At 37.3% G+C, this 14669-nt stretch overlaps 2 protein-coding genes across 6 annotated transcripts in view; both read left to right on the top strand.

Moving 5' to 3' along the window:
• Positions 1 to 3315, top strand: part of cacnb4a (calcium channel, voltage-dependent, beta 4a subunit) — a 63905-nt gene extending 60590 nt beyond the window's left edge. For all 5 annotated transcript variants that reach the window (XM_023263581.3, XM_023263565.3, XM_023263591.3 and 2 more), the window contains one exon: positions 1239 to 3315. In XM_023263581.3, coding sequence (XP_023119349.1) covers positions 1239 to 1499 — 261 coding nt within the window. In that variant the 3' untranslated portion in view covers positions 1500 to 3315. The remainder of the gene's footprint in view (positions 1 to 1238) is intronic.
• Positions 3316 to 4092: 777 nt separating this feature from the next.
• Positions 4093 to 14013, top strand: arl5a (ADP-ribosylation factor-like 5A). The gene is made up of 6 exons (XM_023263872.3): positions 4093 to 4457; positions 9569 to 9629; positions 9735 to 9882; positions 11735 to 11818; positions 13042 to 13193; positions 13382 to 14013. The coding sequence occupies exons 1-6, from the start codon at positions 4412 to 4414 to the stop codon at positions 13428 to 13430; spliced, it is 540 nt and encodes a 179-aa protein (XP_023119640.1). The 5' UTR covers positions 4093 to 4411; the 3' UTR covers positions 13431 to 14013.
• The last annotated feature ends 656 nt before the right edge of the window (positions 14014 to 14669 follow it).

Genomic DNA, 14669 nt, shown 5'->3' with positions numbered 1-14669 from the left:
TGCAGAATCTCTTCTATTCTTCATTGCTAGGCAGAAACTCATCCTTGCATCTTTTTCTCTACCCTTCAGTCAACAAACTGCTTTCTGTTGAAGCCAAATATCTCTAATTTTGACTCATGAGTCCAGAGCACCTGGTGCCTTTTTTCTGTTCCACTCTGTTCTTGTGTTTTCACACAAAAGTGAGTCACTTAGCTACGTTTCTGCCAGTTCTGAGCTTATGGCGCTGCTGGACATCATCCGATTTTGAAGAGGTACTCAGCTTGATGTTCAGTCATCTTGTGTGCTCGGCCAACCGCTGTGTCATTGGTACTCAACCTTCTTGCCAGTTGCTTTTGCTTTTGTGTATGAAACGGCACATTTGGACACATCTACTGTGAAATTACTGCCTAGTTGAGTTATTTATTTTTAAATCAAAAATAGTGTTTTCTTAAATATGCAAAACACATAAATCAGCCATCGAAGACAAATGTTTTAATGAAAAATATACAGTGCTGTAATATCTTATTTTTTTGCGTATTAGTCACCGTTATATGTTTCAGATCATGAAACTAATGTTAATACAAGACAAAGCTAACCCAGTGCAAAAATAAATTTAGTCGTTTTGTATATTGGTAGGTGGACAACATTTTTCCTTAAGTAAATGAAATCATCATTTTAAAGCTGCATTTTGTATTTTGTGGGTTATGTCTGTCTAGCATCAAGTAAATTTAAATATTAGTTTGATGATCTGGAACATTTAAGTGTGAGAAAAATGTAAAAATACAAGATTTTTCACAGCACTGTATATGTTTTATTAAAACATTTGTATGTCTTTTCTATGTTTTGCATATTTAAGAAAACACTACTTTGGATGAATAACTAACTCAAACAGGCAGGGTTTTCTCAGTCTATTGTCAAATAATTATAAATATTAATTGGATGATCTAGAACATTTAAGAGTGTGTGAAATATGCAAAAAGAGAAGACACACTGTAAAGTGTCTAAATCTTTTGTACGGTGCAGTAAACCATCTTCTTGTACAATTAGATATGATGCTTATATCAAAAGGAGTTTACATTAAATACAACTGACTCATTCAGTTTAATTTTTGGACCATTGCACTAACCTTTTTCCAATTTAATATCATATCAAAGAGTATGATTATGCATAGCTGCTGTTGTATAGTCTGTTTAAGTGTTGTGTCAGATGTCTAACGAAGCAAAAAACCCCTTGGAATCAGTATTTTCTCCCCCAAACAGGCCCAAAGAAACCGGAACAGCAACCACACAACAGACCACTCGCCAGTCGAACGTCACAGCCTGATGCCCGCCGACGAGAACTACCACAACGAACGAGCACGCAAGAATCGCAACCGTCTGTCCTCAGGCTCACAACAAAGCAGGGACCACTCTCCTCTGGTGGAGGAGGACTACCAGGACCCCTACCAGGACTCCTACAAGCCTCATCGCAACCGGGGCTCCCCAGGAGGCTACAGCCAGGACTCCAGGCATCGGCTCTGAGCCATGAGCCGCCGTTAAAGACGTCTCTAAACAAACCACCATGAACACAAGAACTGAGGTAGCTTTTCTGTAATGTGATCAATCTACTACACTCATGTGGACTGTAACAACCTCTTATTTCTGTGTAGTACCTCATATCCCGTTTGGCCTCGCCTCCTGCCAAATGGGCATTTGAACCTAATAAAAAATTTTTTAAAAAGAATCCTGCTCTTGCGTTGATGTGAACAAGGGACTGGATATGAAAGTAGCACAAGAGCAGAAAAGTTTAAAAAGGGAAGCTAAATCTGGAACTGATTTGAATATATCCCATATGTGGCTTGTGAGTGGAACACACTAGCAAGAAAAATGTGGGCTGTAGTCTTCTCTGGACCTTTCCCGCTATTTCAGCTGTTACTGTAGCATGCAGGTAGGGCTGTAATTACAGTTGGACTCAAGCCAGACAGCATCCAGTGGTGATGATCAGCACAGAACTTGTTTGCACGGAGCTGGTAGAAGCAGAGTGTAATACATCTTTAATACTCCTCAAGTTTGTGTGCCACTGTCCTTGATGTGAGTGTAATAAATCCTGTGAAAGCTTGTTCCCAAATCCAGAATTTTACAATTTTGTTTTTACATTTTTTAAATTTATTTTGGAAGTGACATGGATGGTGTTGTGTTGTTCTCTTCAGGGTTCATGCAGTAGCTTCAAGTTGACCCCCTTTAGTTCCCTCTATTTTTTTTTGTCATTAATTATATCACGACAGAAACATGTAAATCATGCAGATGCTAATAAAATTTCAAAGCTCCAAACCTCAGGAATGAGAGGTCAGTTAGACCTAGAAGTGTAGCGTTTATGTTCTCACCCATCTGATGGGGAATTTAAATTCTGAGTGTTGTTTTAAATTGTTCAGATTTTATGATTTAGTTGTGAAAATAAAGGCTATTAAAATAAGGAAGGAACTCTTCCAGCACAGGAGTCACAATGATGGTCATGTGCCAGCATGTTTTTCACATGCCATGCATTTATCAACTGCTGTCGTCTGTCATGTGTTTAGCAAAACATCATATGGAACTGAAGAAATTGGGTTTTAGCGAGTGACTTTTTATTGAGGGCTTCCATGTGTATACACAAAGATAATTAACACAAAGAATAATTTATGTAAAGCTCCACTTTCAATTCATTAAATTACATTCCATTCATTTGATTTCTTTCAGAGCCTTGCATTCAAATTCCAGAAAAAGATAATGTTCCTTTATTATTTAAGGTTTTATGACATAAAGTAATACTGAAACATTGAGTAGCATTTAACACGCCAGCTTGTTATCAGCTTTTTACTCTTTTATTTGAGTTACATTAAATACTACTGTTGAGTGAGAAACTGTCTAAAAGCCCTTGGGCAGGACTGTGCTGCCTTCATCACAGCATCTTTAACATTCTACTTTCATGGAAATGTAGAGCAGTTTCCTGCATCTTTGAATTTCTGTGTATTCTGCCAGCTAATACAGGATTAATATACCATTACCTTTTAATGACATATCCTTGTATCTTGTAATTTAATATTTAAGTATTGAAATTCTCATTTTATTTTCAGTTCTTAGACCAGAGATCTCGTTGTGCAGTGATTCTTGGGAAAAAAATCAAAAAAACAAGGTATATTGACAAGGAGACTTCTGTTCTTAGCTGCCAGCTTTTATTGTCGTCGTTTCAAAACGGTGGAGCATAAGCAACAATTTAAAAGATTTGTATACTGCCTGTGGGAGAATGATGCATTGATTAAAAGTTAGTGTGCACTGTCATTTTACAGTTGTAATGAAATAAACTGCCCTTATGCTGTTATATGGATAGCACTGTATTTTCTGTTCAAAAACATGTACACATTATTTTGTCATCTATATTAATAGTTTTAGCGCAAGTGGACTACTGTAAACTGTAGTATAATAATGAAAAAATGGTATTTTCAGCACTATGAATCCAAACCTCTTTCATTTAGTTTCATAAAATAAAATAAATTTTATTGATCCCTCACAGAGGAAATGAACATGTTACAGCAACTAGATAAGTGAGGGATGAAAGAAGCAAGACAAGGAAATAACAGTACAATGAGGTTAAAAAATACACATACAATAAAGATTATGTACACCTTTTTGGGCATGATAATTTTATGCCACAATGGATAATGTACCTAAGTGAAGGATACAGAGCGTGTAGAAATGAATTTACAGAGTAGCGGGGATATAGTAGCGTTATTCTCTTACATTATTATATATATTATAGAAGCAAACAATGAATCACTAGAACAGAACAGAATAGATCTTTAGTGTCATTGCTAAGCAACAAAGAAAGGCAATTTAGCAGCTTTTTGGGCTAGCAGCATGCAACAGAAGAGCACAAATTCATTGCAATAAAAATGTGTTTTTAAAAAAAGTTGTTAATATAACAGACAGACTGGCGACCTGTCCAGGGTGTCCCCTGCCTTCGCCCCAAGTCAGCTGGGATAGGTTATAGCACCCCCGCGACCCTAATGAGGATTAAGCGGTGTGTATAGATAATGGAGGGATGGATGGATACTATAATACGTGTACATCAATTTGGACCAATTCTGCAAGTACGCATGCGCAAGATTGACAGCGCAGAGCACTTCACAACAGCAGCTGATACCAACCAGCTAACCACAGCGGTTACCGTTTTGGTTTAGTTTCCGGCAATAACCTAATCGTCATACCTACATTTTCAGCCCGTTAGAGAGAACCATAGTCGGATTTAGTTCACACGAGTATGGCGGTTGTACGTACATGCCTTGACAGCTCTTCGTCGGTCTAGTTAGCGAGCTAGCTAGCTAGGTAAAGTTGATAGCACTGGATGTCACCGAGGCTAGCTGGCTAAGTTACAGCGGATTGTTACAAGCTGGCATCGAAAAACTTCACCGTCAGCCATGGGGATATTATTTACGAAGCTATGGAGGCTTTTTAATCATCAAGGTAAGCACGGTGCTGTGTTTTTTTATCCAGAAATTGTCGAAGATGTGGGAGCTATGTGGGTTCGATGGTCAGAGAAGGCCCATTGGACTGCTCCCTTCTGAGAAACCAGCTTTCTTTTCATTACAGTGTACATCACTCTACGTGGTTTTAGGTTTTATTATTGCTATACATCAGCTATATAACGTATTGTTAATGTGTCGCCTTTTGTCTGGGGGTGAATGTAGTTTTTCCACCAGCTCTCAGTACCGTCTCTGGGTTAACTTTGTGTTAGATTATTTATAAAGTGCAGATACGTGAAGCCAAGCAGATCCTCGGTTAGTGATCTTGAATCAGTAAACAGTCATTGCGAAACCCGTATGACATGCAGCCCGACGTATGGCCCAGTGGTGGCCGGTATTGTGTGTGGAGATGGCTTCACAAACAGCACAGTGGAGGCAGCTACATCAGCACAATACTCGGGCCAATAAGGATCAATGAATGACTGTAGAGTGAATCACAGACTGTGTACCGCCTGTGTGGTCATATCATCCTAGCAGTGTTAGAGCAAGAATGCAGGTAACCCGGAATCCATTCACACCTGGCTTTATTAAATCAGACAGTCACCATTTGAGATGGCACATGCATGTCAGCTGTAAAATAGAGATGGGCAACAACAACAAAAAAGGTTTTATTTCAGTCAACATTGGTCTCTTGTTAAACACCATATTTATCAATGTACACAGGTAATATTTTAGTGTTGACAGTAATGAATACTGTACATAAATGCATTACACACATTAACAGAGATAAAGAGATGATCTCACCTTGATCTACATAAAATTAAGGAAGCAGTTAGAGACTCTTTAAGGGTGATTGGGGTGAAGTGGCTGCACCACAGTGAGGTTAAGGTTTTTACTAACTGGCCAGTACTTGGTATCACTGCACCAGTCACCACATGCACTCAGAGCTGGGAGTGCATCGCTGAAGTAAAGTGGTACACAGAATCATGGGTGTTTTTTGACTAAGAAGCACATCTTGCATCGGCAATCGCTGGTCCCAGCAGGGATGGCTGAGGATGATGAGAGATCCAAGTGGATAAGTGGACCAAAACACCCCAGAAAACCTGCACAAAAGCCATGGAGAGAGTGACAGAGGGCAAATGGGCATTCTGACGGTTGTTCATAAAACCCATCTTTGTGTTTTAATCATGAGCTTGCATGATGGTATGGTGCATTTAAGTGAAACCATTGTTCCTATTGCTATTGCTAACGTGTCTACCGCCGATATGAATCGTTTTATCACCCAGAACTACTGTAAACTATTCCTCTTACACCTCTTCTTGCAAAGCTTCTGGGGCACTGATTTTTGCCACAAAAACATTACAATCATAATGAAACTACCAGACAGAAATGATTTATAGCTGCTTGATAACCTGTGAACTTTGCTCTATTTTACTTGTATCCATCCTGTCTGTAAAGCTTTTATTGTAACCCCTGAATCTAACCCCGGCAGCACTTTTAAAGTCCCAGGAAGTCTTACCATGGCTGCACCCACCTGATTCATTCAACCCAGAGGAACAACAGAAGTTCATTTACAGAGATGAGAGCCTGTGATTAGACATTACAAACCTGATAGTCTTGATGGTCTTTTTTTAAAAGGCTTGAGGGTAATGGTAGAAATTAAGCAACATAGTCACGTTATTATCTCGCTTCCACATGATCTTAGGTTTGGTCTGAAGTATGCATGAATGCTGATGTAGCATTTCTGTTCATTAATTAAAAAAAAGGAGGCTAACTAAGCTGTCTAACAAACTGAGCAACAGGTGACGTACACACTGTAGATATAGAGAAACTGACACATTCATATTTACAGTGTGGGGAAAGAGTTTTTGTTTTTTTTAACCTATTCAGTTTAGATAATTTATTATTGTTTTAATGTTTTTTATCCCGATCAAAAATGCACCCAGTTTGTTAGTTCCACTAAAAAATTGTCAAAATTGTCTTGTTTGACAGTAAATGGACTATCAAAACAAGCAATTGTAAGACATCACCGTGAATTTTGGGAGTAAACAGTCAATAGACAAAATATTTGGCTGAATAGGTTTTAAAAAAAATAGTTTGAAATCTTACTTGCGATAATCGGGGGGAAACCTATGCAACCACTGTGCAGTGTGTAGTTAGAATGTATGCAAGCAGTTGTGGTCACACCTGCATGACCTTTTTATTCTACACACTGCACTTTTTTTATGCTCCCACTTCTTCCAGTTGCACTGAAGTAGGCAGTGTAGTGAGCTTTGTGTTACATCTAAGCATGCAGCCTGTTGTGCTTGCAAGAGCTACAGTTTTGCAGGAATAAGGTTACTCCTTGTCTTCACAGCTGTTCTATTTTGTTTAGGTTCAGTATTGTCGAGTGGTATTAAGTCCCACATTTTGCCCTTGTGCATATCTGTTTGTGTCTGCTTTCACATCCTCATTTTTGTAAGGTTTTAGTTGCTGCAGGAGAACTGTATGTGATAATTCTGTATATGCAGATGAATTTTTACCTTGCCGAAAATGGAATTTAAAGGGTTCACACTGGTTGTGGACAGAATTTTTATGGTATGTTGCAGACAGGTTAGCTGAGAAATCCTTGCAATTAATTCCTTGTGTGTATTATTCTAGCTCCATGGATGAACACTGTATGTTTTGTGTTCTTGAACAGAAAAGAGTCTACATTTATTTATATATATATATATATATATATATATATATATATATATATATATATATATATATATATATATATATATATATATATATATATATATATGGGTCATTCCATATAAAATCAACAGATTTCAGATTTTAAGAAAATTTCCCACCTGACCCTCTCAGATTTTTCTAAATTTTTACATACTTATAGAACATTATATATGATGGAAAAATCCAACATTTCAAGACTTTATTGTAAAGAGTTCCAAAGTTATGACCATTTGAAGTAGGTAGGGGGTACCCTAAAATTGCAACCAAAAATAAGACTTGAAATTTTTGGCTATTTTCAGGCTTCTATAACTTCTGAACAAAAAGAGCTAGAGGTCTGAAATTTTCAGGATTATTTCATAGGAATCCATAGTCCTAAGAAATGTGAAAATATTTACTTAAAATTTATAATTGCATGTTACAGAGAAGTTGAGATTTTATCGATCGCAAACTTCTAAAATGCTACTTTTGGCCACCTCTTACACAAAAACTAATCCTATTCATTAGAAATTTTATGTGCTGTATCTTGGCTACCTAGGGAAAGGATCTCTGTAAAATAAAGGTCCTATGTTATGTTATGTATGATATATGAACAGCTAAAAATCAAAAATATCTGTCCGACCTTCGGATTCAAAGGTCAGTATCAGCATGTGGGATAAGTAGTATCACAAAATAAAAGACACCATGTGAAAGTACAGGAATTGCCCTAAATTTTGACACCAAGCACAACTTGTTTCTATAAATCCTTCTACGTTAAATGTTCAAATTAAATATGCACGTTTTCACCCCATATTTTAGCCATATATAACAGAAAATTTAGTGATTTTCAAGTGTTCAAATGTATGTATTGCAGAGTAAAGAAGATGTTATTAAGTACCACTTGGACCACTTGATGAAATGATATGTAATGATATATATATATATATATATATATATATATATATATATATATATATATATATATATATATATATATATATATATATATATATATATATATGTATATGTATATATATGTATATATATGTATATATATATATGTATATATATATAGACACACACACACACACAAGTTCTATATAAGTTCTAAAACCTAGCAGTTGTCAAAATTAAAAAAAAAAAAAAAAAAACAGTATTTGAAACACCCTACTGATGTTGCGATCTGTTTAGAAATATCCCCTCATTCAGATTCAAGGTGAAAGCTGCGTTGTGTGTGATAACCAAGACTCCATCACTGTTATTATCTAATGATGCTTTTTCGAAAATAGCTTTGCCATCTCCCAAGTTCCTTACACATTTTGGGAATTACATGCTAATTTTACAGATATTACTCTAGTTGTAAATTAAATTATTTGTTTTGATGTATGGATTGTATGGCTGTGTAAAAGTCCATTTTAAATGTATCTATTATTTTAGTCTTGAAAGCAGTAGTTTGATGTGTTTTCAACTCAAAGCTCACAAACTGAAAGAGTTTAAAAACAATACCTAAAAGTCAGCCTTTGCCCTGTACTCTCATATCAGCAGAAGACCAAATACATGCCTAGTTTGCAAGCCTTTGTATGTTTGTTGTGTGATGCTCAGCTTTTCCGTAGACCAAACATAAAGATTTTTCTGATAAGCTGTACTTAAATACATATATACAACCAGAACAGTGTGGGTAGAGTGTGGGTTTGATGTCATTCTGTCATGCTCTAGTTTCTCTCAATTACCCATTTGGCCATATCTAATAACACCAACCAGTTTTTGTTCCTCTTCTGTCTTCAAGTCTCTCTTTCTTGTCATGGAAGCTGAAACATGGCAACATCATTAAGTTCTAGGTATTAAAAGAGCCATTAGTGTTGTTGTTGCTTGAAGCAGGGTATTATATCAGAAAAAAAAAAGAATTATAGACAACCAAGCAGCACTTTTATCCCCCATGCTGCATCTTTTCCTTTTATCCTATTCTTATATATATTATTCACTTCAATGTAACAACAGCAAGAGAGCAGTCGATCCAGTTGTCACATCTTGTTGGTCTTTTTCACAGGTAAAGCCGCTTTGTGTTACAGAGACACTCTATGTGCCATCTCCACCGCTGCTGCTACTTTCAGCCTGATTGTACAAGCTTGCTTAAGACCACCCACTAACTCATCTGTAGATGTGAAAGTACACGTTCACAGCACCACAATGTCCCAGAGCTGCTAGATGTGTGAAGCTACACAGTTTGGTACCAAAGGATAGTGCTGCACACAAAAAAGGCTGTTGTTCGGATCTGTCAGTGCAGCGCCATCAAAACATCAAAAGACATCTTTTAAACAGATTACTTGACTGGGTTTACATAAGAGTGATACATCTAACCCACATATTGATGTCACTGTTGATCTGTGAATTCTTTGTGTCCGTCTTGCCTTTCAGAGCACAAAGTTATTATTGTGGGCCTGGATAATGCTGGCAAGACCACAATTCTTTACCAGTTGTAAGTAATTTCAGTAAGCTACTGTATATGTTCTCACAGCTTTTTCAATCCATGTAGTGCATAAAAAATGTTAATTTTGTGAATGTTCTGTTTTGTATGTTTTAGTTCAATGAATGAGGTAGTACACACCTCCCCTACGATTGGGAGCAACGTGGAGGAGATCGTCGTCAACAACACTCATTTTCTTATGTGGGACATAGGGGGCCAGGAGTCTCTTAGGTCATCGTGGAATACATACTACACAAACACAGAGGTAATAGCAGGTTATCCTGGTTCACTGCTAATAATTAAAATAAACAGAACTGTTTGAACTATTAACAAGGCTGATAAATTGGCAAGACTGAATTATCAGCCAATATTTACTAAATTTGCTCTGCGAACATGCTGGCCAACAAATGAGACTTTGCAGCATATAAGCAACATAAATCTGATGGTCAGAACACAGACAGTTCAATTTTTCAACTGTAAAATGTCCTGCTTAATAAGTGTCTTGATCTCAATCACAAAAAGGAATCTTTGGAGCTTTGAGATTGTTTGTTTACATTAAGTGTTTTTTGTTTTTTTAAATGCTATTGGCCAATGTATTGTTACTGGATTTTTTAAATCCCTACACCTTATACATACTAATACTGTTATTTTAAAGACAGATATTTTCCTCTTTCTGTTTTATCAGTATAGTTCTGCCCACATAATGTTTTCCAAAGTATCTTTGTACACACATGAATGCTAAAACAGCTGCAAATGCTCTAATGATGAGATCCTCAAAATGCGGGACAAACAGGCTTAGGAACAGTTTCTATCCATGGTCCATCAGACTCCTGAACTCCAAGCACCTGTCTACCTGAATGCACAATGTCACTTTTTGCTGCTTTCATGCAATTCCATAACATATTTATCCTAGGCTACTGGTTCTTATTCCATTTCATCTATCTCCCATATTGTAAATATCTAGCCTCCTTTGCACACGTTGGCATTTTTAATATTGTTTTATTATATATGTACAATTGATTTTATTATTTAATGTTGATATTTTATTACTTATTGCTTGTTGTTATGCACCGTCCAGTGGAAGCTATTTATATTTTCGTCATGCCATGTATGATGACAATAAAGCCATTCTAATTCTAATCACTTCTGTGGGCTTTAAACTGTGGAGGCTGTTGACCAATTAATATTCGACTTGGCAGACACTGAGGGTTTTGTGTGCTGATGAAGTTATGAAGCAATACCAGGTTCAGTTGTACACCTGTAACCACTATTCGAATGTATTGAAATTTGTCTACATAAATACTAGGGCTGGACCCGAATATCCGAATATTCAGTCGTGATGGCGGTATCCGAATGTTTATTTTAAAATCCGAATATTCGGATTGCTCCCCCCTCCAGTCGGACGATGTCGCACAATCGGTATTCGGCCCGTCAGTTTGTCTGTCCACACATCAGACGTTACAATCCGAACCGATCTAAGTATTCAGCTTGTTCCTCCGTACCGTTACGAACCGATCCGAAAATTCGGGTATCGTCATTAATCGGTGCCAAATATCCGGAGCCCAGAAATTGCTATTTGGACCAGCCCTAATATATACCTGCCTTTGTTGCTTGTCAGACATGTTTATTACAAAAAGCAACAGTGAACAGTGGGCTGGCCAAACTGAGATGTGACTTCATTTTCTCCCAAATTGTCCATTTGACATGTTCACACAGATGCATACAAAGCAGTTATTAAAATCTTTATTGATATTATTATTATTATAGCCATCTATCACTTCGTTAAATCTCATTTTCAGTGACCTAAAAGCCAATTTGTTTGACCCAAATGTAGAGGAAATGTTTATTTTGAAAAATATCTATATTCATGTTGACAATGCTTAAATATTGGTCGGACTATAGTTAAAATATCGCTGCAATTATATTTCCTCTGTAAAAGCTACGTCCTATTAATTCACAACAATTTCTTAATAACTGGGAATGTCCGCAGAAACTAAATTATTATAATATAGTTGTGTGGCTGACCATATAGTGCTGTGCATATGGTTTCACAAAGTTTAAATGCAGATTCAGCCTTTTAATAACTAGCCTTATTTCTCTCCATCTTCCCCGTTTAGTTCGTAATTGTGGTGGTTGACAGTACAGACAGAGAAAGGATTTCGGTGACCAAAGAAGAACTCTACAGAATGCTAGCACATGAAGTGAGTATCATAAAAACTGATAATGATGATTGTAATTATGTCATTTTATTTTATTATATGTATTCATAAAATTATCTGGGGTTTATATCACTGATTGGTCATTTGGATGTAAATCTTCAGTTCTGGGCATAGACAAATGTCTTTTAGAATTAACACATAATGAAAAAATTGTTGACCTGAATGAATGAACTTTGTGTGGCAAACAAGACTTGATTCATAAAATAAAAGTTTATTTGAAGGACTGGCATGTAGGATTTGGTTGTATTTAGTGGTGAGGTTGCTAATGTCAACTGACTATCCCTCAGTCTCCAAGTGAGTAAAAGAAGCTATGTGTTTGCCACACCAATGGTTTGGTTTGTCTGTTCTGGGCTACTGTAGAAACATGGTTGCGGTACATGACAGACTCCATGGAAGAGAACCTGCTCCCTATGTTCATTCAATGCTAATACACTAGTGACAGCATAGTTGTGAATGCTATGTTCCATTTCTGCTATAATATCCCCCCAAAACACTGCACACTAGTTCTTCATTTGTTAAGGAGAATGTTCAAATATTGTTTTTGATACAGAAAGCAAAACACAGTCAATTTTCCCACGAAAGTAGAAGTAAAAACATTGTGCTCAGTGAGTGACTAACAAAAGGGAACCACAAAGTGCACAGTAGTTCATTTATTACATTTGTTTTATCAGCTCACTAAAAAAAAATCTGCAATTTTCCTCCTTGGCTCCTATTTGACAATTTAAACTAAATAAAGCGATTTATCTAATTAATTTTGTGTGTGCCCTGTTTTTATTTGGAATTTGCATATAAATTACACAAATCAACAGACACAAGTAGCACTAACTGCTGTGTAATTTATACTATCCTACTTTGAATCAGTTTTTAGGATGAAGGTTTATTTATTACTCAAACTTATTTAAAAATGTAAGGCAAAACCCATCATAGAAATGTAAAAACAATTGGCCAAGTTGATCAATTCCACTGCCTGACAATCTCAGATGGATCAACAGGTCTTTTTAGCTTTAGTGATGGAGCACCTGAACTCAAACTCTTCAATTATATATGTGATTATACTTTACATTTTTCAGACAAAACTATCAGAGTCATTAAAATTAGATGTTTACGCAATTTTGTCTGCAAGTGTCACCATATGTCTTTCAAAAAACAAAACATATCTACATTTTCTCACTGTGTTTTTGTGATGCCTCTGATTTGCCCTCCAGGACTTGAGAAAGGCAGGACTGCTGATCTTTGCCAACAAGCAGGACGTGAAAGGTTGCATGTCTGTGGCTGAGATCTCCCAGAGCCTCCAGCTGACCTCTGTTAAAGACCACCAGTGGCACATCCAAGCCTGTTGCGCCCTCACTGGAGAGGGGTAAGAACTGCAGTTCTCAATGTACACACAATTAGGCTTAGATGTAAGAAAATGTGCCTTTATCCTTTGTTGTATCACTGTGAGCATAAAGAATTTTGGTTTTAATGCTCGTCTGTCTGCATTCCTACCCCTCTCTCTTCCATATCCCTGTTCCTCTCCGGCATTCCCAACTTCTTGTTCACCTCCAGGTTGTGCCAGGGTCTTGAGTGGATGATGTCTCGGCTGCGTGTGAGATGATGACCTCGGGGCTTTGATTAGGAGTGTGCCCTTTCTGTCTTTTTTGTTTTTTTTCTGCCTCCACACTTGAGGAAGGGGCTGAGGTCAGTTGATGGATGGCCCCCCTCCTCTTCCCTGTGGAGCCAATATGGGCAGGAACTGCCAGGACATTATATTCTTCTGTAATAATTTATTTTACAAAAGACGTCTGAACTGAGAACAAAAAAAAAAAAACCTTGACCTTTTCACGAGGACAACAAAGAGACTCGAATTATTTAAACTGAAATTTCTGCACGGTTTTCCTTTCAGCAAAACACAGAGGTCAGCGAAGTGTCTGACATGGAACTGTACATGGACTTATTAATCAGCTGTGTGTGAGTCTAGCCCACAGTGGCCTTGCAGTATTGCCGGACTGGCTGTGGTGGTTTTTATTGCCCCTCTGTGTGTACAGTCCAGTATTCTCTTTTAACTTGGTGCCTGCAGCAGAATGTTCAAATGGTGACTGAAAAATGCAGACAGGAGGGTAAAATCACAATATGCCCTCTTCCTTTCAGTCCCTATGAATGATCACTGAAATAAAGTGTTTTTATCTGTTTCAGGTGAATTTGCATTGTGTCATGAATGAGTGTTTCTTTCAGGTGACTCGCTAGATTTCTCTTTTACCATCGACTTTTGTAGCACAGCTATATTGAGTTTTGTGTATGTAACTTATTCTTTTTTTAGTCCTTTAGGGAGCAGAATGTGTCCCTGATGCTTTTCACGGAGCATCATGAGCAGATACAGAAGTAGAGAGGACAGAGTAAGACAACAGAGGGATTCAGGAAGAGGAGAAGAAGCCTGGCTGGAATGTCAGCAGCACACAGTGAGTTTTTAGTGCAGAATAGCAAGGACTTGCCTAGCAGCATTTAAAAGAAGTTCAAACGAATGACGACGAACAGAAACCAAAGTCAAACTCTGTTTTAAAGTTGGTATTCTGATGCCTCCACCTCTTCACTTCGCTCATAGGCGTGACTCCTCCTCGGCTGATCTGTTATCATGGTGATGTCGTTGTGAGGCAGTTGATTTATACAAAGTCAGCAAACGGCCTTACCATTAAGCACAATAATACTTTGACTTGTGATTGTCCTTTCGTGACATCTTGGCTTCCCTTCATCATGCCTTATGTAACAACAGGCCTATGGATACCTTTGACAGCATGCCTCTTTAAAATGCCTTTAATATTGAGCTTCCTGTTCTGCTGTGAAATGAAGCATATCATGA

This window comes from Amphiprion ocellaris, chromosome 11 (genome assembly GCF_022539595.1).
Source record: "Amphiprion ocellaris isolate individual 3 ecotype Okinawa chromosome 11, ASM2253959v1, whole genome shotgun sequence".
Classification (NCBI taxonomy): Eukaryota; Metazoa; Chordata; class Actinopteri; family Pomacentridae; genus Amphiprion; species Amphiprion ocellaris.
The sequence above is the reverse complement of the archived record's forward strand: the minus strand, read 5'-3'. Positions and strand labels throughout refer to the sequence as shown.

Bases quoted from the DNA above. Each gene is read 5' to 3' on its own strand.
- arl5a (XM_023263872.3), top strand. From the start codon at position 4,412: ATGGGGATATTATTTACGAAGCTATGGAGGCTTTTTAATCATCAAG. The intron at 11,819-13,041 runs GTGAGTATCATA...TTTGCCCTCCAG, and splicing joins ACAGAATGCTAGCACATGAA to GACTTGAGAAAGGCAGGACT. The intron at 13,194-13,381 runs GTAAGAACTGCA...GTTCACCTCCAG, and splicing joins TGCGCCCTCACTGGAGAGGG to GTTGTGCCAGGGTCTTGAGT.